At 43.8% G+C, this 27,712-nt stretch overlaps 2 protein-coding genes across 6 annotated transcripts in view; one reads left to right on the top strand and one right to left on the bottom strand.

Annotated features, from left to right (window-relative positions):
• LOC102834172 (prothymosin alpha-like) overlaps window positions 1-5,162 on the bottom strand; it is a 31,805-nt gene extending 26,643 nt beyond the window's left edge. The window contains exon 1 of the mRNA XM_006864418.1: window positions 5,055-5,162. Coding sequence (XP_006864480.1) covers window positions 5,055-5,162 — 108 coding nt within the window. The remainder of the gene's footprint in view (window positions 1-5,054) is intronic.
• Window positions 1-27,712, top strand: part of DPYSL2 (dihydropyrimidinase-like 2) — a 181,287-nt gene that overhangs the window by 77,652 nt on the left and 75,923 nt on the right. For 2 of the 5 annotated variants that reach the window (XM_006864365.1, XM_006864369.1), the window contains 2 exons: window positions 15,298-15,386; window positions 17,252-17,436. In XM_006864365.1, the coding sequence (XP_006864427.1) occupies window positions 15,298-15,386; window positions 17,252-17,436 (274 nt within the window). Of the gene's footprint in view, window positions 1-8,219; window positions 8,261-11,527; window positions 11,813-15,297; window positions 15,387-17,251; window positions 17,437-27,712 lie in introns of those variants that run through there. The other 3 variants (XM_006864368.1, XM_006864366.1, XM_006864367.1) reach the window with 3 other exon arrangements.

The following is a 27,712-nucleotide window of genomic DNA, read 5'->3' as shown; positions in this document are numbered from 1 at the left end:
AATGATCAATACATCTTGATTGCATGTTTGATCAATTTCAGATTGAAGAAGTTGGTAGAATTCTTCTATTTCATCCTCACTGGCTTTAGTGGTTGGTGCGTAAATTTGAATAATAGTGGTATTAACTGGACTTCTCTATGTTGTTGTTATTAAGTGCCTTCGAGTCGGTTCTGACCCATAGCGACCCTGTACAGGGTTTCCGAGGCTGTAAATCTTTACGGGAGCAGGAAGCCTCATCTTTCTCCCGCGGAGCGACTGGTAGTTTCGAACTGCTGGCCTTAAGGTTCACAGCCCAATTCGTAACCATTATGCTACCAGAGCTTCTTTTCTATAGGTGCATGGATATTATCCTATCACAGACAGTGTTGTACCTCATGACTGATTGGATATGTTCTTTTTGACAATGAATGCAACACCATTCCCCTTCAATTTGTCGTTTCCGGCATAGTAAACCATGTGGTCATCAGATTCAAAATGGCCAATACCAGTCCATTTCTGCTCAAACTTTAAGAGCCCTGGATTTTACCTTTAGAGATTCTGATTAGGGGGTGTCTCCTGGAGCCCTAGGTGATTCCCATGCAGAGGCAAATTTAGGAACTTTGGAACAAGTGATCTGAAAGGCCTTTTCCAAATCCTGAGTGCACCATGCTAGAGAGGAGGGTGGAGGGCACCCAGCTGTACACTCCTCATTCGCCACCAGAGGGCAGGCCTGAGGCATAACAGCCCGGAGCAAGGTGCCTTTTTGCATCTCCTCTGACAAAAAAACCCCTCAAAGAAACCCTGTAGTCTCACAGAGGACAATGTGTAAGGTACGTAACTCAGAGATCATTTGATCATTTAGGAGACTTAGTTGCTAACTAGAGATACGAAGAAACAGCCAATTGTACTAGATTCTGTGAAGTGCATGTTTTTTCTCTGCGCTGTACACGTAACAGAATGTCTTCATGGGGAAACTTTCATAGCCCCCATTGAGTTGGCTAAAAGTGTCCAGTTTTACCAAAAGCAGCTTCTGTCTTACAGGGCCAATCGTGCTCCGACCTTCGTCAGCCAGTACCCGCCACCACCCAGGTCAAGAATGTATCAAAGGAGAAAGGGAGGGGAGAGGTCCTGACTCTTGGATGTTTCCACTGTAGTCTCTGCTCCTTTGAGGGTTACACACCCAAAGAAAATGACCTTCTTTGCCTGATTCCATCTGCCTTGAAGTAGACACCACTTCCAGCTCAAGTGTCCTAGTCAATGCCCTGAGTTTTTGGCAAGGAAGAATTCTGTACCTTCTCTTCAACCACTGCATTAATTTGAACCTTCCCTGCAGTTTGCATGAGGCCACATCCCTTGGCGTCTAACTGTCGCATTTGGAAGGTTGTGTGCTATTCTGCTTTGCCACATCTAGACTGTTTTTCCTGTCAGCAATTTATGCTGTGGAGTTTCCCTCCTCTCTATTGTTCATTTCCCTAACTGTAACTATACTTTCAAGAGGCCAAGTGTGTTACAGAAGTAGAAATGGTGACTCTAACTTCACAAATGGGGAAGGTGAAACCCAGAGCAGCGGAGGGACAGGGCACTGACTGGGCAGGGTGTAGAGGAACTGAAAGCAACCAGACCCCTCCCGGGTATCGGAGAGACAGACAGCATCTCCCCAACTGCCACTTCCTAGCAAGTGGAATGACGGGATGATTTTTGAAAATCCTGATTTAATGTTGTTAGTGGTATATGCAGCCATGCATCCAAACCTTTTTGAGCCCCTACTTTCCATCAGGCCCTATGTAAGGGGAAGAGATGAACTAGGCTTTTGAAGAGTCCCAGTTCTTTTGTTTTGTTTTATTAATTTTTAAAAATGTTTTTATTGTGAATTGAGTGAAAGTTTACAGGACAGATCATCAGTTATATATTCAACAAATCATATACCTTGTTTCATTACAATGATTTTAATCCCCTCCATGTACCATCAGTTTTTCTCTCTATTCATTTTAGCTCTTTTTTTTTTTAAACACTCAGGCATATATAATAATTTATATCACGAAAGGGCACACTCTACAAGTCTGCCTCCTGGCCACCAGCTCTCAGTCCCTCTGTTCCCATGAATCTAGAGTCCTCAGCTGCTCCTTTTCTCCATCTCTGCCTCCATTTTGGTATCTCTGCTTCTCTGGATAAGGTCTCACATTCCACTTGTGCTCTTCTCCCTTAATGGTCCTAGGATCCTTTGTTTTTGGACTGTAATATTAACTACTCCCCTATTTTTGTTACAAAACTTCTACCTTTACAATTGTGACAGTCACAGTCATGATAACAATTACTCACTATTGAATCTTTTTTTTTAAGGTTTTTATGTGGATTGAGTGAAAGTTTACAGGGCACATCATCGATTTCACATTCAACAATTGATATAACTTGTTTCTTTACATTGATTATAATCCCCTCCATATATCATGAGTTAAAAGTATTTCTCTCTATTCACTTTAGCTTTTTTTTTTTTTTTTAATTAAATGTTTTTATTTTGGATTGAGTGAAAGTTTACAGGGCACATCATCAGCTTCACACTCAACCATTCATATAGCTTGTTTCATTACATTGATTATAATCCCCTCCATATATCATGAGTTAAAAGTATTTCTCTCTATTCACTTTAGCTTTTTTTTTTTTTTTTTTTTGGAGAGGGGTGGGGAATGGGGAACTTGCCTTTTTGGAATTTACAGTCTCGGCTTTTAGGGAAGGTTTTTACATTTGTCTGTGGATATCCATGTATGAGATTACTGACAAGCATTACTGAATAATCAGATGAGGGACAGTTTGCTATGTCTACTAGGTGGCTAAAGTCTGATCCTCAGAGCCTATGGTTTGGACGGTCAACAACGCTTGGGCCCACAGGGTCTTGACCTCCTGACCGGGTCTGCATGGTCTGCATCAGATGCCCCCTTATTTATTGTTTGTTTAAGGGACGCTGCCTGTCTTAGGCAGTCAGTGCGAATTCCTCAGTCTTACCCATCATCGAAACTCATTGCAGCATGGCAATGGCTCTGTCTTAGGTTGCCGAGGTTCCACGTGATCCTTACCCGTCTCTGGCCACACGTCCAGCATAAACAGCTGCCATCCGAGGAAGGCAGGGAGGGAGGAGATCGGCTGGGGACCCCATACGCAAGATGTTGCCAGCCCACCACCTGCTCTAAGGTGACCAAGCAGGATCACTATGCTGAGGTTCAATCAAGTTCTTAGGGGATCTTACTCTCTAGCAGGGGTAGCAAATTAGTAGCCACTCAGTGTTCACTTTGAGAATTACTTATATCAGAAATTTGAGCATGTAGCTGATGAATATCCACAGACAAGTGGATATTATTCCACAACCTCCTAAAATGCTGTTGGATTATGAGCGAGACTAATAACCCTAGACAGTTGGTTTTCATGGTGGGCAGGGCAAAAAAAGGTAACAATTCCTATTAGTACAGTGATTCTTGACATGAGAGCAAAGACACATAGCACGTTTAAGGGCCAGGCACTGCAGTGATTTGCCTAGCTTCTGAAAACTTTAACAGGCAATAAAACCTATGATGGTTGATGGACGATTGCAAAATCAGTAACATCTATTACCTCCCCATTCCCTACACCCAACAAGCAAAGCAGCAGAATGTCTCTGGGGTTTAACCAGTTCTCTAAGGGTTAAACAGTTCTTAAAGTCTTCTCTGCTGTGGAAACGGCTGGCTGGCTCCTTAGTGCTCTTGCCGGGGGTGGGAGTGGGGTCACTATTGAATCTTAAGACTCTTATTCTTATCTGTTTTAACCAGACCCATCTAGACAAGACGAAAACTATTCAGTGGGGACTCTTTCTCCCCACCCCACACTTTCAAACTAAATTCCCTCTTGAAAGCTTGTAAGCCAGTCACTTCATGCCTTTATTGCCCCCTCATTTTAGGTAGCCAATGTCTAAGTTGCCTGTCCGTATCTACCCTATGTACAGAGGGGGTAGCATTGATACTTGATGTGATGACTCCTTCCCTCTCTGTTGGCATTTAGAGCTACTTCCTTCATGAATATAGGTCAAGTTCATCAAATTGTAGCAATTTACCCTCATTTCCTTTTTCAAAAAAAATTTTTTTTTTTAAATCTTCCTGTAGTCGAGTTGTGATCATCAAGCCATCAAGGCTAGGGCAATGAATACTAGCTGAAAGTTTGGGTGTTCTTGTCAAGGGTCTTTGTTCTTTATGAGCTGACGCTTTAAAGGGAAGGGAAATGTTGGAGTATATGTTCAACTAGTTTGGGTGTGGCGTCCTGGTGTGGTGCTGCAGGATAAGCACTGGATCACAAGTTCGGTTTGAACTGGAAGATGGTTGCTCAAACCCACCAACTGCTCCTCAGAAACGTTGTTGTTTTTTTTTTTTTTGCCAAGGGAATCTTTTTTCTGCCAAGGGTCAGTTGGATATTTATAATACCAGTTAATATAAATTTATGTTGCTATGAAAAAAGCTCCTAGATTTATTGAATTTCGAGTCCCACATGCAATTGCCATGGTAGGGACAGACTAAATAATTCTGTGGACTTATATGGCCTGTGGGTCAGAGGTTTCCCCACCCCTGCTATACAGGGTCACTGTAAGTCAGAATTGGCTCAATGGCACTTAATAACATCAGTAGTTATGCTATGTTAAGTACCTTCAAGTCGGTCTGACTCATAGTGATACTGTATAGGGTTTCCAAGGAGTGGCTGGTGAATTTAAACCGTCGACCTTGCATTTCAAACTGACCTTGTGGTCCAGTGCATTATCCCACCAGGACTTCAGTTATGGTATTTGTTGTTATGAAGTGCCGTCAAGTCGGTTCTGACTCACAGAGACCCTGTTTAGGGTTTCCAAGGAGCAGCTGGTAGATTTGAACTGCCAGTTGTTCAAAGTCCAGTGCTGATCAGCAGCACCACACCAGAAGTCCAGTTATAGTATAGGTGGGTGGAATAATGTAATGAAATGGCATCGTATAATGTTATTGTTAGGTGCCAGTGTATCCGATCCAATTCATAGTGACCCTATGTAAAATAGAACAAAATGCTGGCCAGTCCAGCCACATGCTTACAGTCATTGCCCATTGTTGCAGCCACTGTGCCAAGGCACCCTGTTGAGAGTCTTCGTTCACGGTGGTCTTCTCACTGCACATGACCTTCTGCAGGGACTGGTCCCTCATAATAACATGCCCAAAGTACGTGAGATAAAGTCTTACAGTCCTTTCTCCTAAATACAACCTCAAGACAGATTTTTTCTTTCTTCTGGAAGTTCATGGTATATTCAATTATTCTTCACCAGCACCATAATTCACAGGCGTCAATTCTTCAGTCTTCCTCAGTCATTATCCAGTTTCCACATGCATATGAGACAGTTGAAAGACCATGGCTTGGGTCAGGTGTACTTTAGTCCTCCAAGTGATGTCTTTGACTTTTAACATTTTAAAGAGGTCTTTTGCAACAGATTTGCCAAGTGCAATACATCATATGATTTTCTGACTGCTGCTTCCATGGGCATTGATTGTGGATCAACATAAATGAAGTCCTTAACAATTTAAATCTTTTCTCTGTTTACCATGATGTTGCTTACTGACCTTTCTGTGATGATTTTTGTTTATGTGGAGATGCAATCCAAACTGAGTGAAAGCTATCTTTTTAAAAAAAAAATCTTCATCGAGCCCTGTTCACTTTCTACAAGCAAGGTTGTATCATAAGCACATTGTGGATTGTTAATAAGCTTTCTTCTGATCCTGATGCTGTGTTCTTCTTCATACAATCTGATTTATTGGATTATCTGCTCAGCATACAGATTGAATTTGTTGTTGTTAGGTGCCATTGAGACAGTTTCAACTCATAGGACCCTATGCACAACAAAACAAAGCTCGCCTGGACCTGGACCATCCTCATAATTGTTTTTACATTTGAGTCCACTGCTGCCGCTACTGTGCAAAAAAATTTCTTTGGAGTCCTTCCTCTTTTCCACTGACCCTCTATTTTACCAAGCATGATGTCCTTCTTCAGGGACTGGTCCCTCCTGATAACATGTGAGAGATGAAGTCTGGTTATCCTGGCTTCTAAGGACTCTGGCTGCACTTCTTTCAAGATTGAGTAAGTATGGTAAAAGGATACAACTCTGATGCCTACTTTTCCTGATTTTAAACCACACAATATCCCATTGTTTTTGTTCAAACAAGTGCCTCTTGATTACTTACAGGTTCCACATGAGCATAATTAAAACCAATAAACCAAGTTCACTGCTATTGAGTCAATTTGGGCTCTTAGCAACCTTGTATAGGGCTCCTGAGACGATAAATCTTCATAGGGACAGACAACCTCATATTTCTCCTGAGATGTTGCTGGTGGGGTTGAATCACTGACGTGTGGTTTGTAGACCAACACCTAATCCACATCACCAGAACTCCTTGAATATACCATGTTGTTGTTGTTAAATGCTGTCCAATCATTTCCAACTCATTGCTACCTTGTACAGGGTTTCTGAGGATATGAACCACCGACCTTGTGATTAGCAACCCTGCAATACCAAACCAGGTTTCCTTAAAATAATACTGATGGCATAATATGATAAATAGGATAAATAATACATAATGTGTTGTTAAGTGTCATTGAGTTGGTTCTGACCTGTAGCCACCCTGTATAGAGTTTCCAAGAAGTGACTGGTGAGCTTGAATTGCCAACCTTGCTGTTCAAGCTAACCTTGCAGTTTAGCGCATTAACCTGCAGTGCCACACCAGAAACACAATATAGACACGCACAAAGAATGATAGGAAAGTGGAAAAAGAACAATTTAAGGAATTGATTCTGAGAAAAAAAAATCACTAGAGATGCTTTGTATAATTCTGGGGTTTGTTTTAGGACTGATGTTCTCGCCCTGCTTTAATCAGGCTTGGGGGATGTGGCAGTTTTGCTTAGGAGAGGCAGAAATTAAAGTTGAAGCAGCTAGATCCATGTGACGAATAAGATGCTGCATTATAACCAAGTTCTCTTGTAGTTACAGAAATTTGGAGAAGAGAAGCCTGGGATAGATAGCCCCAGCCTGGTCCAGGGACTGGGCCGGGCTGCCAAGGAAGGAAGACCCAGCAAGGCAAGGTGCTAAGAGAGAAGGCTGAGTTGGGGATTTTATTAGCATTTTTGTTAGCTGTGGTGGTGATATGGAGGAGGGATGAAGTGAACTTTTTCTTCTTGTAATAGCAGTGACAGCATTTCTTTATTCACCTGCTGTGGACCAGGCAGTGTGCTGGTCATTGGAATGAGAGGAGGACAAGGCTGTTAGTTTCTAGAAACTTAATTTCTGCTAGAAGAAACAGACAAAATATTACTGTATATTATTTGGAGATATAATGTCCATTAAGGAGCTCTGGTAGCATAGTGGTTACGAATTGGACTGCTAATCTCACAGTCAGCAGTTTGAAACACCAGTTGTTCCGCAGGAGAAAGATGAGGCTTTCTGCTCCCATAAAGATTTACAGCCTCGGAAACCCTGTGCAGGGTTGCTATGAGTCGGAACCGACTCCATGGCAAATAACAACAACATAGGTTCAAAGGGAGTGTGGATGTTCCATAAGATAAGCACTGGACTGCAAACCCTGAAATCTGTGGTTTGAGCCTGTCAGCCTCTCCTTGGGAGAACAATGAGGCTTTCTGCTCCCTCAGAAGTTTCAAAGCCTCAGAAACCCAAGACCAGGTTGCTAAGAGTCTGAACCGACTTGACAGCACTTAACAACAACAGGTTCAAAGGAGTCCTTTGAACAGAGTTGTGGCACTGTTGGATAGGCACTGGACTGTTAACTGTAAGGTCGGTGGTTCAAACACACCAGCTGCACCTCGGAAGCCCTATTCAGCGTCGCTATGAGTCCGAAGTGACTCTATGGCATTTAACAACAATAATAGGTTCAAATGTTTGATGCAATGATAATGATTTATAACTTTACAGGAAATTTTCATTGAGTGTTTTTCTAAAAAAAATGTACACTAACAAGTCTATTAGGGCAGCGTGGGTGGGAAAGCCTTTCCTCTGTTTTCTGGCTTGCATTGAGTGTTAAGCATGGGGGTTGGGTAAGAAATACAGATTGCAGACAGTTCTTTTCCTTGATCAATTGAAACCTATTTGTTGTGTATCTTCCAAGTGCTAGTTGCCCTCTTAAACTAGCCAGAACATACAAATCAATTTTCACATTACGTCTTTGGGTATTTATGAGTTGAAATGTCAATTATCAATGACTATGAAGCTCATGGGAAACAAGGTAATTTTGTATGATAAGCAGTGGACTGTGAACCATAAGGTCAGTGGTTCAAGGCAACCAGTTTCTGTATGTGAGAAAGATGAGGCTTTCTGTTCCCTCAAAGATTTATAGCCTCGGAAACCCTATATAGGGCCAATATGAGTAGGCATCGACTCAATGGCACTTAACAACAACAACAACAACAACAGACTTATAAGGAAGTAAGACTGACACAATGTCAACTCTATTTGGAGCTTATATTACAAAACAAAATATCCAATTGGCAAATGTGGTAAACAACAAGGTATATTTAAATTTCATTAAGAGCAAACAAAGAGTAGAAAAATATCACAAGAATATAAATAAACAATACAATTAGAGACAATTTTGGTTTAACTTCATTTGGATCTCTATTTTTTTGCTTGACAAGTGGTGCTTTTCTTATGCTTTAATAGGACACTCCTCTCCCTGATCCCCTCCCCAACCCCCAACACTTCTGGTTGGAAACTGGTGTTGGCGTTCACAGGTAGGAATATTTGATGCTGTGTTAAGACATGTGACTTTACCCGTTCCTGGCTGACACCAATACTTGCTGACATTAACTCGCTTTGCTCGCTCGTAGCACATCAGATAATTGGAGGGGGAAGTACTTCTATTTTATTTTCAAGATGCACAGCTAAACTGAATTTAAATGAATCAACCAGCAGTGAAGCTTATTGCATGCCCATTCACCCACAAACACTGTTGGGGACTTTAGATTTTATAAAATAGAAAAGTTAAAGGGTGAGTTTATGCTTTCTTTTCATCTGGGAGATGAAGAATTGATGCATTTGAATTATGGTTTTGGACGAGAATATTGAAATGATCATGGACTGCCTGAAGAACAAACAAATCTGTGTTGGCAGAAGTACAGCCCGAATGCTACTTGGAAGCCGAGATGGCCAGACTTCATCTCTCATACTTCAGACATATCAGGAGGGACCAGTCCCTGGAGAAGGACATCATGCTTGAGAGTCAGTGAAAAAGAGGCAGTGGGGAGTCAGCAAAAAGATCCCCCCCCTCCCCCGAGAGGTGGATTGGCACTGTGGCAACAGCAGTGGGCTCAAGTGTACCAACAATTGTAAGGATGGTGCAGGATTGGGCAGTATTTTGTTCTGTTGTGCATGAGGTGGCTATGAGTCTGTATTGACTCAATGGCACCTAACAACAACTTCACTTGGAAAGACAGACAACCATCTAAAATGGCCAGGGTGGTCATATGCAGAAATATAGGCCCAGAGGATTTCTTTGTATATATCAGGTTTATCTTTGCTGAGCAGGTGATCTGATTAAAACAATTTTTTTCCCATGACTGCCTGAAGGCCTAGTGTGGAGTCCTGGTGTGGTCATAAGCACTCCATCACAGTGTCGGTTTGAACCGCAAGGTCAGCAGTTCAAATTCACCAGCTGCTCCCCATCTCTATGAGTTGGAAAGATTCAAAGGCATTTAACAACACCAACCAGTAACTATTGTTTAATCTCAATTGAAAAATACATAGGCCAATCTAGATTGATTTGGAGGATAAAACCAAGGAAGGGGTCTTAAGCCTGTTGAATTACAAGAGACAAGAAGAGAAACCTTGAATGCCATTTTAAGTGTGTTTTGAATCTGACTGGGGAGTCAGTTCCTCTCCACCTGTGGTGGTTTTTATATTGATTCCTGGAGGTTGTCTCTATGTGACTCAGTTTCCCCTTCCTTTGGGATGTAAGAACTCGCCTTTCTTTCATCCTACTGCTTCTCCTTGCTTTTTTGCTTCATGTAGTGCAGAGGATTGTTTGGTGTATGGTTGTTAAGTGCCATTGAGTTGGTTCTGACTCATAGCGACCCTGTACAGGGTTTTTAAGAGGCAGCTGGTGAGTTTTAACTGCCAACCTTTTGGTTCAAATTCACTTTGCGGCCCAGGGGATTGTTTGTTGTTGTTAAGTGCCCTCGAGTCGATTCCGATCCATAGCAACCCTGTATGGGGTTGCCAAGGAGCAGCTGGCGAGCTTGAACCGCCGACCTTGCAAGGGTTTGTTTACAGCCCAGCAAATCTTTTAGGTTCCTTGGGCGCTGTAATACCAACATCCTACCTCAACAGTTTTGCAGGTACCAGCAAGACCTGTATTTCCACCCTTCCACGCACCTCACTGTTTTAAGACTGGTTTGTTGGGGTTGTGAACAGGGTGCTAAACTGGGTCCATTTTACCCCAAGTGGCTGCTGTTGTCACTCTGTGTGTGTGCCCTTACAGTTCTTAGTGACCTAATGGCACAAAACAACAGGGTTTCCCCCCAGACCAACAGCCCACTACAGCTTTCCTCACAATTCCTCCCTTTCTCTACCCTGAATAGCAAGGACTTAAGGGCTTTCATTGCTAGCAACGGATGCCTGGAACCCAGTGCTTGAATGACCTCAGGCTAGATTTCTTTTTTCCAGTCTCATGTCTTCCGTGCTCCCACCTCCTGGAATCCAGGAGCCCAGCTCAACTCCCAGACACACAGCGCCGGCGTCGGAAGCCTACCCGGTACAGCTCATCTCGCAGGCACCCGTCCAGGTCGACCCTTCCTTGGACTCGGGGAAGGATGGGCGTGGTCGGCTCTGCGCATCCAAGCGCCCTACCCACCCAGTTTGCCTTCCTTTTTCTCGCAGCAATTTGAATTCCCCAGTCAATTCCAGGGTGGAGGCCGAGAGAGCTTTCGCGAAAGGAAAGGGCGGGTGGGAGGAGGCCTGTGCAGCCCCTCCCGGGCCCGTTCAGCGCCGGCCAGCGGTGCAGTCGCGAGCTCGCCGCCAGCGAAGCCATTGGCTCGGCGCAGTCACCCCACGCAGGGATGCAGCGGCTGCCTCCGCGGATTGGCGCGCGGGCGGGTATCCATCTGTGCGCGCGCGAGTCTGTGCGTGCTGCAAGAGCTGCACTACAGCTTCAGCCTCCTTGGGGTTTTGCTCTCCCTGTCGATAATGACCTTTCCTCTATTGTCCCTGAGTTTTTTGAGACGGCGTTTCGACCTGCCGCCAGCCACAGTTCCCTCTGTATAGGCCCAAAGAAAGGGCGCGAAAAGCGCGCTCCCAACTCGGGCGCACGCACCGACCGCCGCCCTCCGCCTTTCGCTGCAGCATTTCGCGCTTTCTCTCAGCAACCCTCCCCACTTGCCTTCATTTACATATCCCACAATTTTAGCCAATCAGTGCTCGTCTTTCTCGAAGCGGATGGCTTTTGCCTAAGAGGAAAGGGAGTGGCTGTCAGCGCATGCGCTGCGGTGGCAGACTTGAACCGAGGCTTTTATTGCTCTAGTTTATTTCCACCCCCTTCCCTCCTGTTCTTTCTTTTTTTCCGCCCTAGCTGGGGCTGTGTTGGAAGAGAGGAAGAAAGAGAAAGACAGAGGATTGCATTTGTCCCTTCCGTTCCTAGGATTTTCTACCAGCAAGATCAGCTAAACGGTTGCACCTTTTTCAATCCCGCAAAAATACCAAGTCCCTTTCCCGGGAATTTTTGCTTTAAAGCTGCCCTCTTGAAATTATTTTTTTCCCAGGAGAGAAATGTCTTATCAGGGGAAGAAAAATATTCCACGCATCACGGTGAGTTTGGTACTTGGAAAATCTGGGGTCTGCCAGCAGCAACCTTTTGTATTAACAGAACATCTATGTAATATTTAAACAGGATGGGGGTGGAGGAAAAGGGGTGCAACTCCCCTCCCCCCCATTGCTAATGAAGGCAGAGGTGGGGAGGGGGAACAATGATAAATAAAGAATGATAAGCCACACAATTCTCAAGGCACTGAAATAGGAGCAAAAGTGCATTAAGATTGTTTTAGGTAGCGCGCCAGAACCGCTGTATCCTTTTATTGTCAAAGCAAGATGCTGCAGTGCTGGCCTGTAGGGTGTAAGCAAATGGATGCCAGATTGAATATGCATGGTTGGAGCTCGGATATTGTTCTCCCGGCTGCGTGCTGCGAGGCTAGATTACTGGAGAAGCATTGGGGAGATGGGGAAGTGGCTACTCGCCGTGGTCGCTCCCGCCCCCACGATGAAGGGCGTTCTCGAGCTTTCCTCTGGCTCCTTAGAAAAAGCGGGTTTCAGCCCGGAGGCGTAATGACAGCAGAGGGATGCTGAAAGGGCAGGGTGTACCAGAATGATGTGGAAGGAAAAGCAGGGATGCTGTGATGAGCTAAGTTAGAGGGTGGGAGTCAGGCATTGGCTTTTTGTTGATCAGGGACCTTTTTTTTTTTTGGTGGCTCTCTCGGTGTTCTCGTTCTCTGGTTTGAAACTGGCATCTTGGCTCGCCTTTGGGCTCCCTTTCTGGTTTGTCTCTTGCTCCTTCTGCAGCCTAGGAGGCGTTCGTGTTGGCGCATACAAAGCGGCTGGGAGGTGGGCGCAGGGGACAGCGCCCGAGCCGGGTTTGAGGAGGTAATGGCGCTGCACGGACTTGGAGCAGATGGCCCGGCCCTGGCCCTGCCACACAATGATGGTAACGGCCGGGAGCTATCGGTCGAAGTTCTGGGGCCTGTGAATATTATTTTTTAAATCATGGAAAAACATCTATGACGTAAATTTGCGATGCTTCAGAGATGAATTTGAGTTGTGGTTCTCACCGCTATCCTTTCCCCCTCCCTTCCATCTTTTTCTGGAAAAAAAAATCTCACAAATTGTACTTCACTACATCCCCAAATGAAACCCCAGGGAGGAAGGAAAGCGAGGGAAATGCATTGTTATATAATGATGTGCAATTGCAATTGGCCAGCTGATTCCTGGGTTGAACCCAGGGCTGAGGCAGAGACAGAAAGACTCAAAATAGTCAAGATATGTATATGGATTTAGGTGCACATTTTCGCTTTCTGGTTTCATTTTAAGCTGGGGATCCCCTGGCTTCTGCAGGATGCAGTAGGGCACACCCATCTGCAGGAGAGAAAAGTGGGAACGAATGCACAGGGGAGGGGGCGTGTGCTCGGAACGTTTTTTCGGGTAAACTAGGTGGTTCTACCGTGAGAATGAAGGCAAAATACCCAAGATCTAAAAAAGCTGGGTTTGGGGAGACCTGACATTAGTTGTGGCCTGTGCTGGAGGAAGAAATCTGCACTTGCAGTCTGAGGCATGGGGGTGGGAAGCAGGTTTGCTGTAAACCTCATATCATTTGCTGTCTTAGTGAATGGACAAGTAAGGCAGTTTCATTTTCATAGGATGAGAGGGAATTTTATTTTTCAAGCAGGCAATCAACAAGACTGATATTTTAAAGTGTGCCTGTCCACCGTTAAGAAAAATTTGTGCCATTAGCCTAGGACCTATATAGCATTGTTTCCATCCCACCATCGCGCAGGCTAGCCTCTTATATAAGAAGCCTCTGGAAGGTTCTAGGGTGAACTGGGCTCTGATGCTTTCATTTCTTTTTCCTTTTTTATGATACTGGCTTGGGAGTTGTGGTGATGGCTGGGACAGGTATTGCAGTGACTAAGGCATCCCCCTTGCTTCCAAGTTGAGATTTATTCTGTCAAAAGGAGTGACTTTGGAGGGAAGGTGGCAATAGTGTCTACAGAAACTCAGGTGACCTTGGGTGAGTGGCACGTAGCCTTTCTGAGCCTCAGTTTTCTTATCACCCTTGGGGATAAGAATCTGGCTCAGCACACTTCACAGATTTGTTTTGAGGCTCCTATGTCATGATGTACATGACAGGATTTTGTAGAGGTCTTTCTCTACTGTATACAAGTGCAGGAATTGTTGAATGTTTATTCCTCTTTGGCTGTGTCAAGTCTACAGGATAAAAGGCTCCACAGTGTGCCAATTTAAAATGAACTTACTGTTTTCTGATATTTGTTTTGGTTGTTAAGTGCCCTCAAGTCAGTTCCAACTTGTTAAGTGCCGTTGAGTCCATCCTGATTCATAAGTGGACCTGTATAGGGTTTCCGAGGAGCAACTGGTGAGCTTGAACAGCCGACCTTGTGGTGCAAACTAACTTTAAGAGTGCATTAACCCACAGTGCCACGCTTATAGCAACCCTGTAAAGGGTTTCTGAGGAATGGCTGGTGGGTTTGAACCACCGATCTTGTGGTTAGCTTATCTTGTGTTAGCTACATGGAGAAACCAATTGGTGTGTGTTCACTTATGTGTAAAAATAACTATTTTCTTACTTAGTTTTCTAGTAGCTTGCATATTTTTTAAGGTTTACTGTAATTTACTTTGCTTGGTATGTGCTGTAAATTGCACTTGCTTCATTGGTTTGTAACTGAAGTTTGAGCTAACCATTGTCAAAACAAATGTCATCATTTTAAATGTTTTGCATTTTAACAGGGAAATATATGGTTCCATTTGTAGAGTTTAAACCCAGCCTGGAATAATTTAGGTACAGATTCACTTGAACACAGGATTTTACCATTCCTTTCCATTTCATCAACAATATTAGGGTAGCAGTGAATTACAATGTAGCATTTCTGTTACATCCCTGGCCTCACATGCTACCTGTCAAATATTTCTTACAGAAATACCGTTGATTGTGATAAAAATACATCAACAATTCATAGTGACATTAGATTTTAGAATTTGCCATATCAACTACTATATAATAAAACTTTACTATTTTCTCAACACCTTAATAGTTAAAATGATGTCTCATGAAGTCCATCCCCTTTTTTGCTACAATCACTGGGATTTATCTCAAAGATAAATGTAAATATAAGGACATACTTAATTGAAACTTTTCTGTGTTTGAACTGTGTTTGTGTAAAGGATCACACGACAATAGACTTCTACTTCTGGTCTGTTTCCCTGACACAAACTTTGCCAAGAAGTGGTTTCCCTACATGTGGGTTTATTTTATTTTTAAAATGAAGATTAATCGGTCTCTTCTTTACCACTGCTATCCAGAAGAAGACTGTAAGACTTCCCTCTCCCCACCTGTGCTTTGCAGGTCTAATTAAGAGTGATGGTTGTTTTTACCTAGGACATAACATTACCAGTATATTCTTCTGATTCATCAGGAGAGAAATAGATTAACGCGTCCAGGCTCCCCTTTGTCATTGAACTCATTGTGAACATGACTTTTGATCTCACACCTCCCTTCTGCTGTGTTTCAGAGCGATCGTCTTCTCATCAAAGGAGGTAAAATTGTTAATGATGACCAGTCATTCTATGCAGACATATACATGGAAGATGGATTGATCAAGTAAGTAACTTATTTATACAGAAGTATTGCATACCATTCAGTACTCCAAAACATTACCAACAATTTGCACACTTAGTATCAAGCTTTGGTGACATGAAAGAGTGAATGACCAGCTTAATATCTGTTTTAAACCCATTGTAATTGGAAGTAATTAGTGAATTTGAAAACTCAGAGTTAGGGAATTCAAAAGCCACAATTAAATACCCATCCATTTTATTATTCATGATCATGTAACTTACTAATTTTAACTGAGGGAATATAGTATTTTCTTATTGCCAGTTCAAACACCGGATTTATGATATATGGAATTTATGAAAGGTTTTCCTAGAATGTAGCAATTTTGGATGGGTTGCCCAATCAAAAGACAGAAGTGGAGGGGAATAGAGCCTCTTCTATCAGTATATATAGCACATGTGCTTTCTTAATCAAGAGTTTAAATTGGAGGTACCAAACAAAGAAGAACACCAAATTAATTGCCATGTAATACAGACAAATTACTGCCTAATCCTTGAGGGGATTTTAGGTTTCTTTCTTTAAGTGGCAATTCTCACAAATAAGACTGCTCCTGTGTTTATTGTGTATTTTGTTACAAGGGAGAAAAAATAGAGCATGTACTGATTTAGGGCATTTTGGGACCCTGGAGGGGTTAAGGAAGCTGAGTCCATACCAGTATCCTCATGCCATTCCTACTGGGACAGCTCACGTGGCTCTGGAGAAACAGCACATCTGTTTAAAGACAAACATTGCAGCAAATGACATCTTTTAAATAAGCAGCATTCATCAAGTGCTAGCAGCAACCCAAGTCCGGAGGAGTGGAAAACTGGATTGAATATGACTGTTCCCTGGAAACTCAACATTCTGATTTATGAACTTAAAATAGGTTTTCACATTTCCACATTTAATGCTTTCTCCATGTGTGTTTTCTGGTGACAGTCTCAGCTCCAGGCTTTCAAATGCCATAACGTTCATGTTCCATTTCCCCCCATGCTATAAGACACCAATGATGCTTTGTAGCAGAAAGACACTGGCCTAGAAGTTAGCAGACCTGTATGCTATTTTTAGTTGTCACTAATTTATTTTGAACCTCGTCAACTATTCTGTGATTAATTTTCCTTTTTAAAGAAATGGGTTAAAAAGGGTAGTAGTAGCAATCTTCTTTAAAAAAAAGCAAGTGAGTCATGCCCCCAATGTAATGATTATTATTTCTTCTGCCTTTGTTTTCTGAGTTACTGATCATATGCTTCCAAATGTTTTAAAATCATTTCAGGCATCATGTTCATTGTTTTTTTTTTGTTTTGGCCCACCGTCATGCTTCAACCCCTGTTTTTTCTGTATTGAAATGGACGTGATAAAAATGAATCCCTGTACAGAGAAACCAGGCTTGGAAAAAATTGCTATGGGATAATCAACTCAACTATGAGTATTGTAACTAAAGTTTAATGATATGTAAATATCTTGGGACCATGTTATCATTTGATCTGTGGACTTATCTGGTAATTAACTCTCTTTAAAAGGGGGGTCTCTGATGCCTTATTTAAATTTTGTTTTCCAGTATATGTTGCCTTGCCTCTTTTTTAAAAAAATAATTTTGTTAATTTTTGTTGCTGTTGAGAATATACACAGCAGAACATACACCAGTTTAACAATTTCTGCATATACAGTTTAGGGACATTGATTACATTCTTTAAGTTGTACAACCATTCTTTTATGGGAGTAGGGTGTGCCTATGTTATGAATAATGACAGTAATCAGGAAGTCCATGGAACATGGAAAAGGATTGTTTATGGCTTGATAAAAATACCTGTCTGATCCAATTGGTTTAGATGTTTCATGTATAACCCTTGTCATCAACCCTGTTTATTTAGACAAATAGGAGAAAATCTGATTGTACCAGGAGGGGTGAAGACAATCGAAGCCCACTCGAGGATGGTGATCCCGGGAGGAATTGATGTTCATACCCGTTTCCAGATGCCTGATCAGGGAATGACCTCTGCTGATGACTTCTTCCAAGGGACCAAGGCATCTCTGGCTGGGGGAACTACTATGATCAGTAAGACAATTTAAAAATAATAATTTAAGTGCTTGGAAACCATTATAATTTGAAAATGAGCCTGTGTGATTTGATTCTTTCCCTCTAAAAGACCATAGGTTCGATCTACCAAATAAAAGGCTGAGGATGGGCTAGTTATTTTTCCTGTTTCCTTACCCTTACTTTCTGTTGTACTGTAAATTTTCAATTGGAGTCTTGAGAATACTGCTTGGCTTTCTCGAGCTTTTCAGTAGGATACAAGCCATGGTTTCTTGCTTTCTCTGGTTGGAAACTTTTGTATCCCCCCCCCCCTTCCCTTAAATGTGAAAATGTGATTTGACTGTGATCATTTTGAAAACACAGCATTGGGAGTAATCCTCAGTTATCAGTTTTGAGCCTTCACTCTTTAAGTATCTGATTTTGATTTAAAAATTCCTGTGAATGCATCTTCTCAGAATGATGATGGGGCAGGGCATAACAAATGAAATGTTGAACCAAGAGCTTCTATCCCACTGGAAAGACAAATGGGGACTACTGGGGAGATACTTCCTAGCCTGAGTTTGACTTAAAAGGAATTGGGTAATTCACTTAGGGAAGGACCCTAGATATTAATTGTTCTGTATGTGTGGCGCTGCAGGATAATGCCCTAGATGGCCAGGTCAGTGGTTTGAACCCCTATGTTATTGTTGTTAAGTGCCGTCGAGTCAGTTCCGACCCATAGCAACCCTGTACAGGGTTTCTGAGGCTTTACTTTACGGGAGCAGAAAGCCTCATCATTCTCCTGCGGAGCGGCTGGTAGTTTTGAACTGCTGACCTTAAGTTTCACAGCCTGATTCGTAACCATTACACTACGGGCTGAGACTAGACGGCACTTAACAACAATAGATATGAAGGAGTCCCTAGGTAGCATAAATGGCTAAGCACTCACTGAAAAGTTAATGGGTTGAATTTTCACAGAGGTTCCTGAGAAGAAAGACCTGGCGATCTACTTGCAAAAAACCAGCCATTGAAAAGTCTGTGAAACACAGTTCTACTCTGAAATACTTGGGACCCACCCTGAGTTGGTATCAATTGTATGGAAACTATTTAGGCCTTTGTTTTGTTTTGTTTAGATATGAAGATTGCCTGCTGATGGTTGCAAGAGGGAGTGCTTTAAAGTTTAGGTTTGCACTCAGAAAGCCGCAGCCTTCTACACACCTTCTTTGTCATCAGCAGTGGGAGCTTAGGCTGTGAGGAAGCAGCTGGCTCTGCCCTTCTAGTCTTGTTCCCAGGGCATTGCAGTTTTCCTTCAATCTAAAGTGTTACATGTTCAGTACTCACTGTACACATACTATGAAACAGCTTGTGAATGTTCAGTTTCCAGTGTGCCTACTAATTGTCTCCTTGGAAAATCTCTTTTTGCTCTTGAGGAGGTAGTCAAGCTGCACAACGATTTGGTGGTGGTTATGTGCCTTGGAGTTGGTTCTAACTCATAGCAACCCTATATAGGGTTTCTGAGGCTGTAAGACTTTATGGGAGCAGAAAGCCTCATCTCTCTCAGGTGGAACAGCTGGTAGTTTAAAACATCTGACTTTGAGGTTTGCAGCCCAATTTGTAATCCCTGTGTCAGACACACAGTTAAAAAAAAAAAATTAGAACAAAACAACAAACACCTAACATTTTTATCAGTGTGGAAGTCAGCATACACTGCCTTGAAAGCTAACTGTTTAGATGAGGAGAAGGTAAAAGTAGAAAAAACTTAGTTGTTTTAGGAAGCTTCCTTCATAGGTGGGAAGAGGCAACATTTTACAGAATGCTTGCTTTCTATCTGTGACTTTGGGGGGGGTCTGTCTCTAAGCTTCTTTTCTATCATCCCTGACCTAGGAGAATGTTGTTTGCCAACCTTTCCTAGTCTGAGTTCCCTGCATTTTAAGGCTCATCTTATGGTGCTTTCTTTGTCTGTCCAGTGTTGGAAGGACCAGGGGCAGCTCACTTCTATTTCAGCGTTCTCATCACGATCCAGTCTCTTCAGGCAAAGAGTTTAAGCCTTCCTACTCCTGGTGTGGCGCTGTAGGATAAGCACTGGACTGCTAACCGCTAGGTCAGTGGTTCAAACCCACCAGCTGCTCCTTGGAAACACTATATAGCAGAACTGACTTTGTGGCACTTAAGAACAACTTCTGTCTGGTGCCATACATACCTGCTAACCTAATGGGTGCCATTCTCAGAGCCTGTCATGTTCTCAACTATGTCAGGATTTACATGGCATTGGTATTGGCAGCTTGGAGAAGCACAATCTCCTCCAAGATTATAATCTTTCTAAGTTTGGGGCTAGTGGTGGGGGCTACGGGGGGCACCCTACAGACCCCTGCAGTGGTTGTAGCACGTGAGTGAGGAATTTGTGGATCAAGAGCCCTTTGTACCCAACCAGGAGTCCTAGTGCCCTTCTGATGTGAACTTACAGTGTGACATGGGACAAGTCACCTCAGCTGCACAATGAAGGATTTGCATGGCAGGATCCCCCATGTCCTTTCTAGCTCTCACACATTTAGAGATGCACTGAACTTGGAGACAGTGTGCCTCTAATCAAATGCACTCTCTCAGCAGATACATAAAGGCTCTGTTTTCTGTGAGACTTATTGGAAAGACCCCACCAGTCTGTTTTCTCCTCTCATGCATTCCTGAATGTGCCTGTTCACTCCTCACACTTGACCCATTCTTTGGCCTCTAGCTGCCTCTTGTCTCCTCCCTGGCTTCCCTCCCCCGCCCTTGTGGCCACACAGGCAGAGCCCTTCTTGTCAGCCCCTCTGGCTTTCTCACTCTTTCTCTTTTTTCTTGCTGCATTTTTCTCTTGTGATAAATATCTATACAACAAAACAGTTGAAATTTCAACAATCTTTACTTGTACGGTTCAGTGATGTTGTTCAGCCACCATTCTTACCTTTTCCCAGATTTATACCATCATCCTTAACTGAAGAGAAGCAGTTCAGGGGCCCCCTGACTTTCTCTTCAGGTTTTCCTCAGTGGCTATGAGCTGCTTTTTCTTCATTCAAGGCAGGCCTCTTCGTGTATGGGTGAGGGAAACCTCCACCCATCCTTCACCCTGCTGAGCAGGTCACCTGGCCCAGGAGACCAGAATAGTTAGCAGATGGCTTCATGGCCAGATCCCTAGTGAAGGGGAAGTGAAAAGGCAGACTCCTGAGTCTGCTTAGTTGAACAGAAGGTGAGCATGTTTTAATATGGAATCTGATGCAATAAACTGGGGTAAAAAGTAGGAAGATTTCAGGAGCAAAGCTCAAAGAATGAAGGTAATCAGAAGTGGCACTGGTGTGGACACAGTGATCATACCCTGAATTCCATCGCTTTTGCAATCAGAGAAAGCCACTGGCTGTTCTTGCAAATAACCTCCTATGGTGATTGACTTTATAGAGAGTTTTCACAAGCCTGCCTGTCCATAGGAGATAAATGGTGGTGATAAAAAATGATGGAATAAAATGATTTTTCTTGCTTCTTGGTCATAAATTCTGGATTGCTTCAGGTCACGGCTATGCTGAAAGGAAACCTCGCAAAGAGGAGTAGTTTACAGTGACTTTACTGGCATTTGAAACATGCTCCTTCGATGAGGTGGTAGCTTCCTTTGATGGGTATTGGTAACAGAAGTACATGCTTAAGAGCCCCATCAACAGATAAAGAACACTGGATGTGTCCATTGATGCTTCCAGAAACAAGCAGTTCAAGTAAATTTGTGTAAAATCCACCTGCACGCTCCTTCTCCCGTCTTTTTGGCTGTTTTCCCAGCCACATCATTTGCACCTGAAGATGTGTCTTTACCTGTCCCACGTCACTGGGGTTACCTTAGGTCCATGGAGGCTGAAAGAGCGTAATTTCATCCAGGGAAGCAGCAGAGATGTAGAATGGAGGCTTCATTCTCACGCAGTGGCATTGCCTGCAAAGGAAAATGTAGCTGCCGGGTCCTCAATTAAAAATGGGGATGACACATCAGCAGTAGAAAATAATATTATTACCATCAAACAGAGGCTCCTATTGATAGCTACACAATGAGATCTTTGTAGGGGGTACTGGGTATAGGACAGAAGGGAACACTCTTTGCCCTTTTCATCCAGTGGTAGGTGGGTAGAGACTCCAGATTTATCTTGCAGGCGGCCTCCAGACCTATTGAGGAGTCCTGGAAGGGCAGGCAGTGCCTTCACTGGGGGTTGCTGTTTGGGGAAAACAGTGGATTTCCTAGAGCCCCTGGATGGTACAAATGGCAGTGTAATTGACTGGCCCTCAAAAGGTTAGAGGTTCAAGTCCACCCAGAGGTGCATCAGAAGAAAAGTCTGGCGATCTGCTCTTGAGAAACCAGCCATTGAAAACCCCTTGTCATGGGGTCGTCATGTGTCAGAATCAACTCAAAGGGGCCTTTTTCTGCTTTTGGATCTTTAGGACTTGTTAAGACCCCAGATTCTCTTAAGCAGATGGGAAGGGTTACCTTCATTTTATTGAGGAAAGAACTGAGGCCAGAGAGAAGGACATTAACTTGTTGATCTCTATGTCGTGGGTCAGTGCAAGTGACAGGTGTGCAGCACATGTCTGCAGTGTGACTTTTGCTAGTTCTCTAAAGTCACAGTCACTTTATCTGCAAAATGGGGGGAAATTACTGTAAAGATAGATTGTTAAAACAGTGTCGGAACACTATCCGGCACATAGTAAGTGCTTCAACGTGGTTGTTGTTAAGTGCTGTTGAGTCAATTCCAACTCACAGTGACCCTGTATAAGGTTTCTAAGGAGCAGCTGGTGAGCTTGAACCACTGACCTTACAGTTCAAACGACTTTGCAGTCTGATACATTAGCCCACAGGGCCACACCAGGGTTCCTTCATCCTGGTAGTCATTATTATGCCTTTCTGCATTAGGTGCCTCCCATCTCAACTCAATTACACTTCAGGGCTCTGTTTCTCCAATAGAGCCTCAGCTGCAGGATGGTCTGACCTCCACATTCGCTGAGAGCAGTGGTTTTCTAAGACTGTGTGGATCAGTATCTATGGGTACATCTTAAAACAGTCAAATTCCTGGACGCCACCCAATTTATTGAAGTAGAGAATCTGTTGGTGGGACCTGTAACTCTGGATTTTCACAGTCCACCAGATGGTCCAATATCTGGGGATTGCCAAAAGCAGTTGGGGAACTATCTGAAAATATGTATCTTAAGGGTCTATGCCAATCTACCAGTTGCTGTTGATTCTGGCTCGTGGTGACCCCTTGTGTGTCAGAGTAGAACTGTGTTCCACAGGGATTTCGATAATTGATACTTTGGAAGTAGACTGGCAGTCCTTTCTTCTGGGAAACCTCTGGGTAAATGGCCTTCCCTCCAACCTATTGGAGCAGAATACTTTAACCATTTGCATTGGGTGCCTCTGAATCTCCAGGTATTGGGAACTTCTGATCTGAGAAAAACTCAAATCAAGCCCAGTGCTGCTGAGTCAGTTCCAACTCATAGTAATCCTGTATAGAGTTTCCCAGAGTAAATCTTTATGGGAACAAGCAGCCTCATCTTTTCTCCTGCTGAGCTGCTGGTGGGTTTGAACCGCTAACCTTGTGGTTAGAAGTCCAATGTCCAACCCACAGAGCTTCATCTGCTCTGAGAAGAGATCTTGAATTTTACTTCTGTCTTGATGGTGCTGTAGGATAAGCACTAGACAAGGAACCATGCGGTTGGCAGTTCAAATTCACCAGCCGCTCCGTCGGAAACCCTAGACACGGTTGCTATGAGTTAGCATTGACTTGATGGCAGTGAACTTTGGGTTATAACCTTAGCTCACGGCTTTCTCTAAAGGATCTGGCACCCCAGGCACAATGTACCCCATATAGGACTTCTTCCTCCTTGGGATGGCAACAAGGTACCGAGTAGGCAATGAGAGAGCTTGCTCTGTGAGTGCAAAGGGTTTTATCGGTTTGAGAAATGACCCCAAGCACCATGGTAAACTCGGTGTGTGAAGGGCTGGCCCTCCTGAACTCAGATTTTTCACTTGTTTTCTGTACGTTACTACTGGGATATACCCCAAGTACTTCCATTCAGTCATTCTAAATCAGACTCAACGTCTTCCATATGTCAGCTTCTTTTCACAGCCAGGGTGGTACAGTGGCTAAAGTATTTGGCTGTTAATTGAAAGGTTGTGGTTCAAACCCACCAGCTACTAGGTGGGAGGAAAATGTGGCCGTCTGCTTCAGTAAGCCCTTAGAAACCCTATGGGCAGTTCTACCCTATCCTATAGGGTCTCTGTGAGTTGGAATTAACTTGTTGGCAGTGGGTTTGGGGTTTTTTCCTTCACCTAGTGTTGAAGAGCAAGGATGTCAGCTTGAGGACTAAGGTGTGCTTGACCCAAGCGATGGTATTTTTAATAACCTCATATGCATGCAAAAGCTGGACAGTGAATAAAGAAGACCTTAGAAGAATCGATGCTTTTGAGTTGTGGTGTTGGAGGAGAACATTGAAAGTGCCATGGGCTGCCAAAAGAACCAACAGATCTGTGTTGGACGAAGTGCAGCCAGAGTGCTCCTCGGAGGCCAAGATGGCCAAACTTCGTCTCTCATACTTTGGACATATTGTAGGGAAGGACCAGTTGCTGGAGAAGGATATCATGTTTGGTAAGGTGGAGGGACAGAAAAAGAGGAAGACCCCCAGTGAGATGGATTGGCCAAGTGGCAGTATTGATGGTCTCAAGTGTGGCAACAGTAGTGAGGTTGGCCCAGGATCGGGCAGTGTTTCATTCTACTGTGTATAAGGTTGCTATGAGTCGGTACTGACTCGATGGCACCTAACAACAACAACAAGTATCTGTGGAGTCTTGGTATGGCGCTGTGGGCTAAAGCGCTGACTGCAAAGTTGGGTTGAATCACTAGGTCGGCGGTTCAAGGTCATCAGTTGCTCCTTGGAAACCCTATGCAGGATTGCTATGGGTCAGAGCTGACTGGATGGCACTTTCACAACAAGTATCAAAGGAGCTCTGGTAGTGTAGTAGTTATGATTTGGGGGGGGCTAACCTGAGGGTCAGCAGTTCAAAACTACCAGCTGTTATGTGGGAGATTTATAGCCTCGGAAACCCTACGCAGGGTCTCTTTGAGTCGGAACTTACTCCACAGCACACAACCACCACCACCAGTATCAGAGGGAGGTCCCATTACTGATCATACTCACAGTCATCCTTGATTCTTCATTTTATTTTGCTAAACCAAATTTGTGTCTTGCCCCTGTTCCTTTACTGCCACTGGTTTAGACCTTCGTCTGAATTTCTGTCCCTATGTTCTCAGCATTCTCATTGCTCCAATATCCTGCCTCCGCAGCTACTACTCTTCCTTATAGCCAGCGAACTTTCTCTGGTGCAGTTTGGCACTGCCTCCTTTGCAGCCTTCAATGGCTCCTGCTTGCCTGGAGACTGAGGACTGCTGTCAGATCCTGGTACTCAGAACCTTCTATGAGGTGGGCTAACCCTACAGCCCAGTCTCAACTCCCTCCACATCCTCTATGCAAATGATCCTCACACTCCTTGATTTTTCACATGGAGTTAGTTCAGCCAGGGAGTGTTTCCTTATTTTTCTTTGTATCAGGGAATCTTAGTTAAATGTTTGAGGCCCACCTTAGGTTTTCTTTGCTTTGTGAAGCCACTTTTAGCCTCATATATTGTCACCAGTTGCTTCTTCCTTTGCCCCTTGGCTAATTTGAGTGTTTATCGCTTGGCCCCTTAGCCTTGAGAGCAGTTTATCTCCTTTTTAGTATCCTGATGTAGTGCTGTAGGATAACCACTGGGCTGTTAACCGCAAGATTGGTGGCTCAAACCCACTAGCCACTCCTTGGAAACCCTCTACAGGCTTGCTGAGTCGGAACCAACTTGCCCGCACTTAACAACAATGAGCATTTACCTGCCACAGACCCTCACTCTGTAAAATGCTCCCAGTTGAATGAGTATACTGATGGGACTTGGCTTCCTGCTTGCAGAGGGTGTAGAATTATGGGGAAAGGGAAGAAAGACGTCGCTTGTCACGTATTTACGGGTGTTCATCTTGATTGAGGAGTGGTCTTCTCAGCAGTAGCCCCTCCTTGCTGCTGCTCCAGCCCTCTAATCAGTGCTGCTGGGCTCTGGCATCAATTGAGGGAAGCCCGGAGGTCAGGTATTGGCCTGAGGGTTGTAAACAGGGCCAGTTTCCTCTGTCTGGGGTGGGAAGAGCAGCTCTCAGCTCTTCTTCTTGTAAGAAAACTTGCTCTGTGAGTTCAGATGGTCCCAACTGCTTGAAAAGTGGCCCCGAGCACCATGGAGAATGTGGAAATCAGTCCCTGATGCCCCCTGGCTTGTCTCAGCTCCTCCTGTATGCCATGCCTGTGGAGGCAGGAAGCTTGAGGTGAAGGCGAGGTGGCAGCTTGTGGCCCTGCTGGCCAGCTTTTCTGGGGCAACGTGGCTCAGGAGTATCACTGTGGTACATCTACTGCTTGTCATTGTTTTCATCCATGTGGCATTTGGTTTTGCTTCCTACTTATGACAAGTACACATGTATGCATACACACAAACACACACACAGAGTAATAAGAATGTGTCTGTAATTGATACTTTGATGATTCCCTTTGCAACATTCATTTGACTAGGGTTAGAAAGTGTTTACCAAACAGCTTGACCACATCAGACTAAAGTTTCAAAGTTTAGGACTGAAGTTGTCACCACAAAATTTGCCCATGGCCTGGCGATTAGAAAGCCACGTTATCCATTGGGCTGTTGGTATGGACTCTTCCCTCTGTTCCGCCTCTCCCCTCCCCGGGCCCATGTGGGCCAGGTCACACATTTTATGTAAAGACATGAGTCCCTTCCTTCTCAGGCTAACATCACGGACCGGGCCTGCTCCGGTATCACTGTACAAATCTTGGCCTCAAATAGCTGGCCCTGAAAAAGCCATTCCACTTCCTGGGAAATTTTGGGTGTACCTAATAGAAGCACCATCGGATAAACGCTGGACTGCAGGTTGGTTTGAACCACAATGTTGGCAGTCAAACTTACCAACTACTCCTAGGAAACCCTACACAGGGTTGCTATGAGTTGGGACCAACTCCAAGGTACTTCACAACAACAAATAGAGGCAGTCCCTCTGTCTCTGGGGAGTTCTAGGGGAAACACAATTTGGAAACCACTGTATTTTCTTACTTGGAGGAAAGAGTAAAAATACAAAGAGTAAAGCATCATAAGAAATAGAGTTTTTTCCTCAAATGTCCAGCACACATACTTTACAAAACACTTTTATCATTAAGGAGGCCATTGGGTTGGGCTTTGGCTGGCTAGCATAGTAGACCCATGGAAGCTAGGGTCTGCTATTTCCTCCAGCAGCAGAGACATTCGTATTTAAGGCTCTAGGCTCTATTTCTTGGACATCTGTGGCAGTTAGCCTCAACCACCAGGGTATCTTGCCTGGCCCCTGGCCCTAAGATCTGACAGTTAAAATCAACAGGTCATCCCAGCCCACCAAAGGTTGACCTTTACTTTCTAAGAAGGAATGCTATCTTTTCTGATGTTAATTCTGACTTTATCTCTGGTGTTTTATACAGATTGTGGGGATTCCCAGCTTTTGCCAAAGCCTTTTCTCTGGCTTTCCCTAGAAGGGAACATTTCCTAGAGTCTGACAAGACTGGAAATTGCCTCTCAATCCTGTTCCCCAGAATGATGCCTTGAGCCAGGAGTGAGTGTTAGTGGGGGAAGTGGAAATATTAGACGTTACCCAACAAGCTCTTCCTAACCTTTGGATTTGAGGGACAGTCTTTCAGTGGGCAGCGCCTCCGCACCCTATGGTGCCAGGGTGACTCATTGCTAGGCAAGAGTTTGTATGACATGCTTGCCTTTGTTTTGTCTCCCATCATAAGGATTTACACCCTCAGAAACCCTGTACAGGGTCGCTATGGGTCGGCTCCGACTCGAAGGCACTTAACAACAACAACAAAGTGAGTGAGAAAAGATTTCTGAAGACAGAGTGTGCCCTATACATTGTTACATGACCTCAGCATATAAGGAAACTGGTCATACTGTTACCCAGGAAGGAGCTGATGAGTCTGGACCAGAGCCTTGAGTCCATTGCTCTGTCTACTCTTTTTTTTTTTTATTTAAGGTTTTTATTATGGATTGAATGAAAGTGTACAGGGCATATCATCAACAAATCATATGCCTTGTTTCATTACATTGATTATAATCCCCTCCATGTACCATCAGTTAACAGTATTTCTCTCTACTTTAGCTTTTTAAAAATCAAACAAACAAAAAACCCACTCAGGCATATATAATAATTTA

This window comes from Chrysochloris asiatica, unplaced genomic scaffold, assembly GCF_000296735.1.
Source record: "Chrysochloris asiatica unplaced genomic scaffold, ChrAsi1.0 scaffold00064, whole genome shotgun sequence".
Classification (NCBI taxonomy): domain Eukaryota; kingdom Metazoa; phylum Chordata; class Mammalia; order Afrosoricida; family Chrysochloridae; genus Chrysochloris; species Chrysochloris asiatica.
This window is presented reverse-complemented; position numbering and strand designations above follow the sequence as displayed.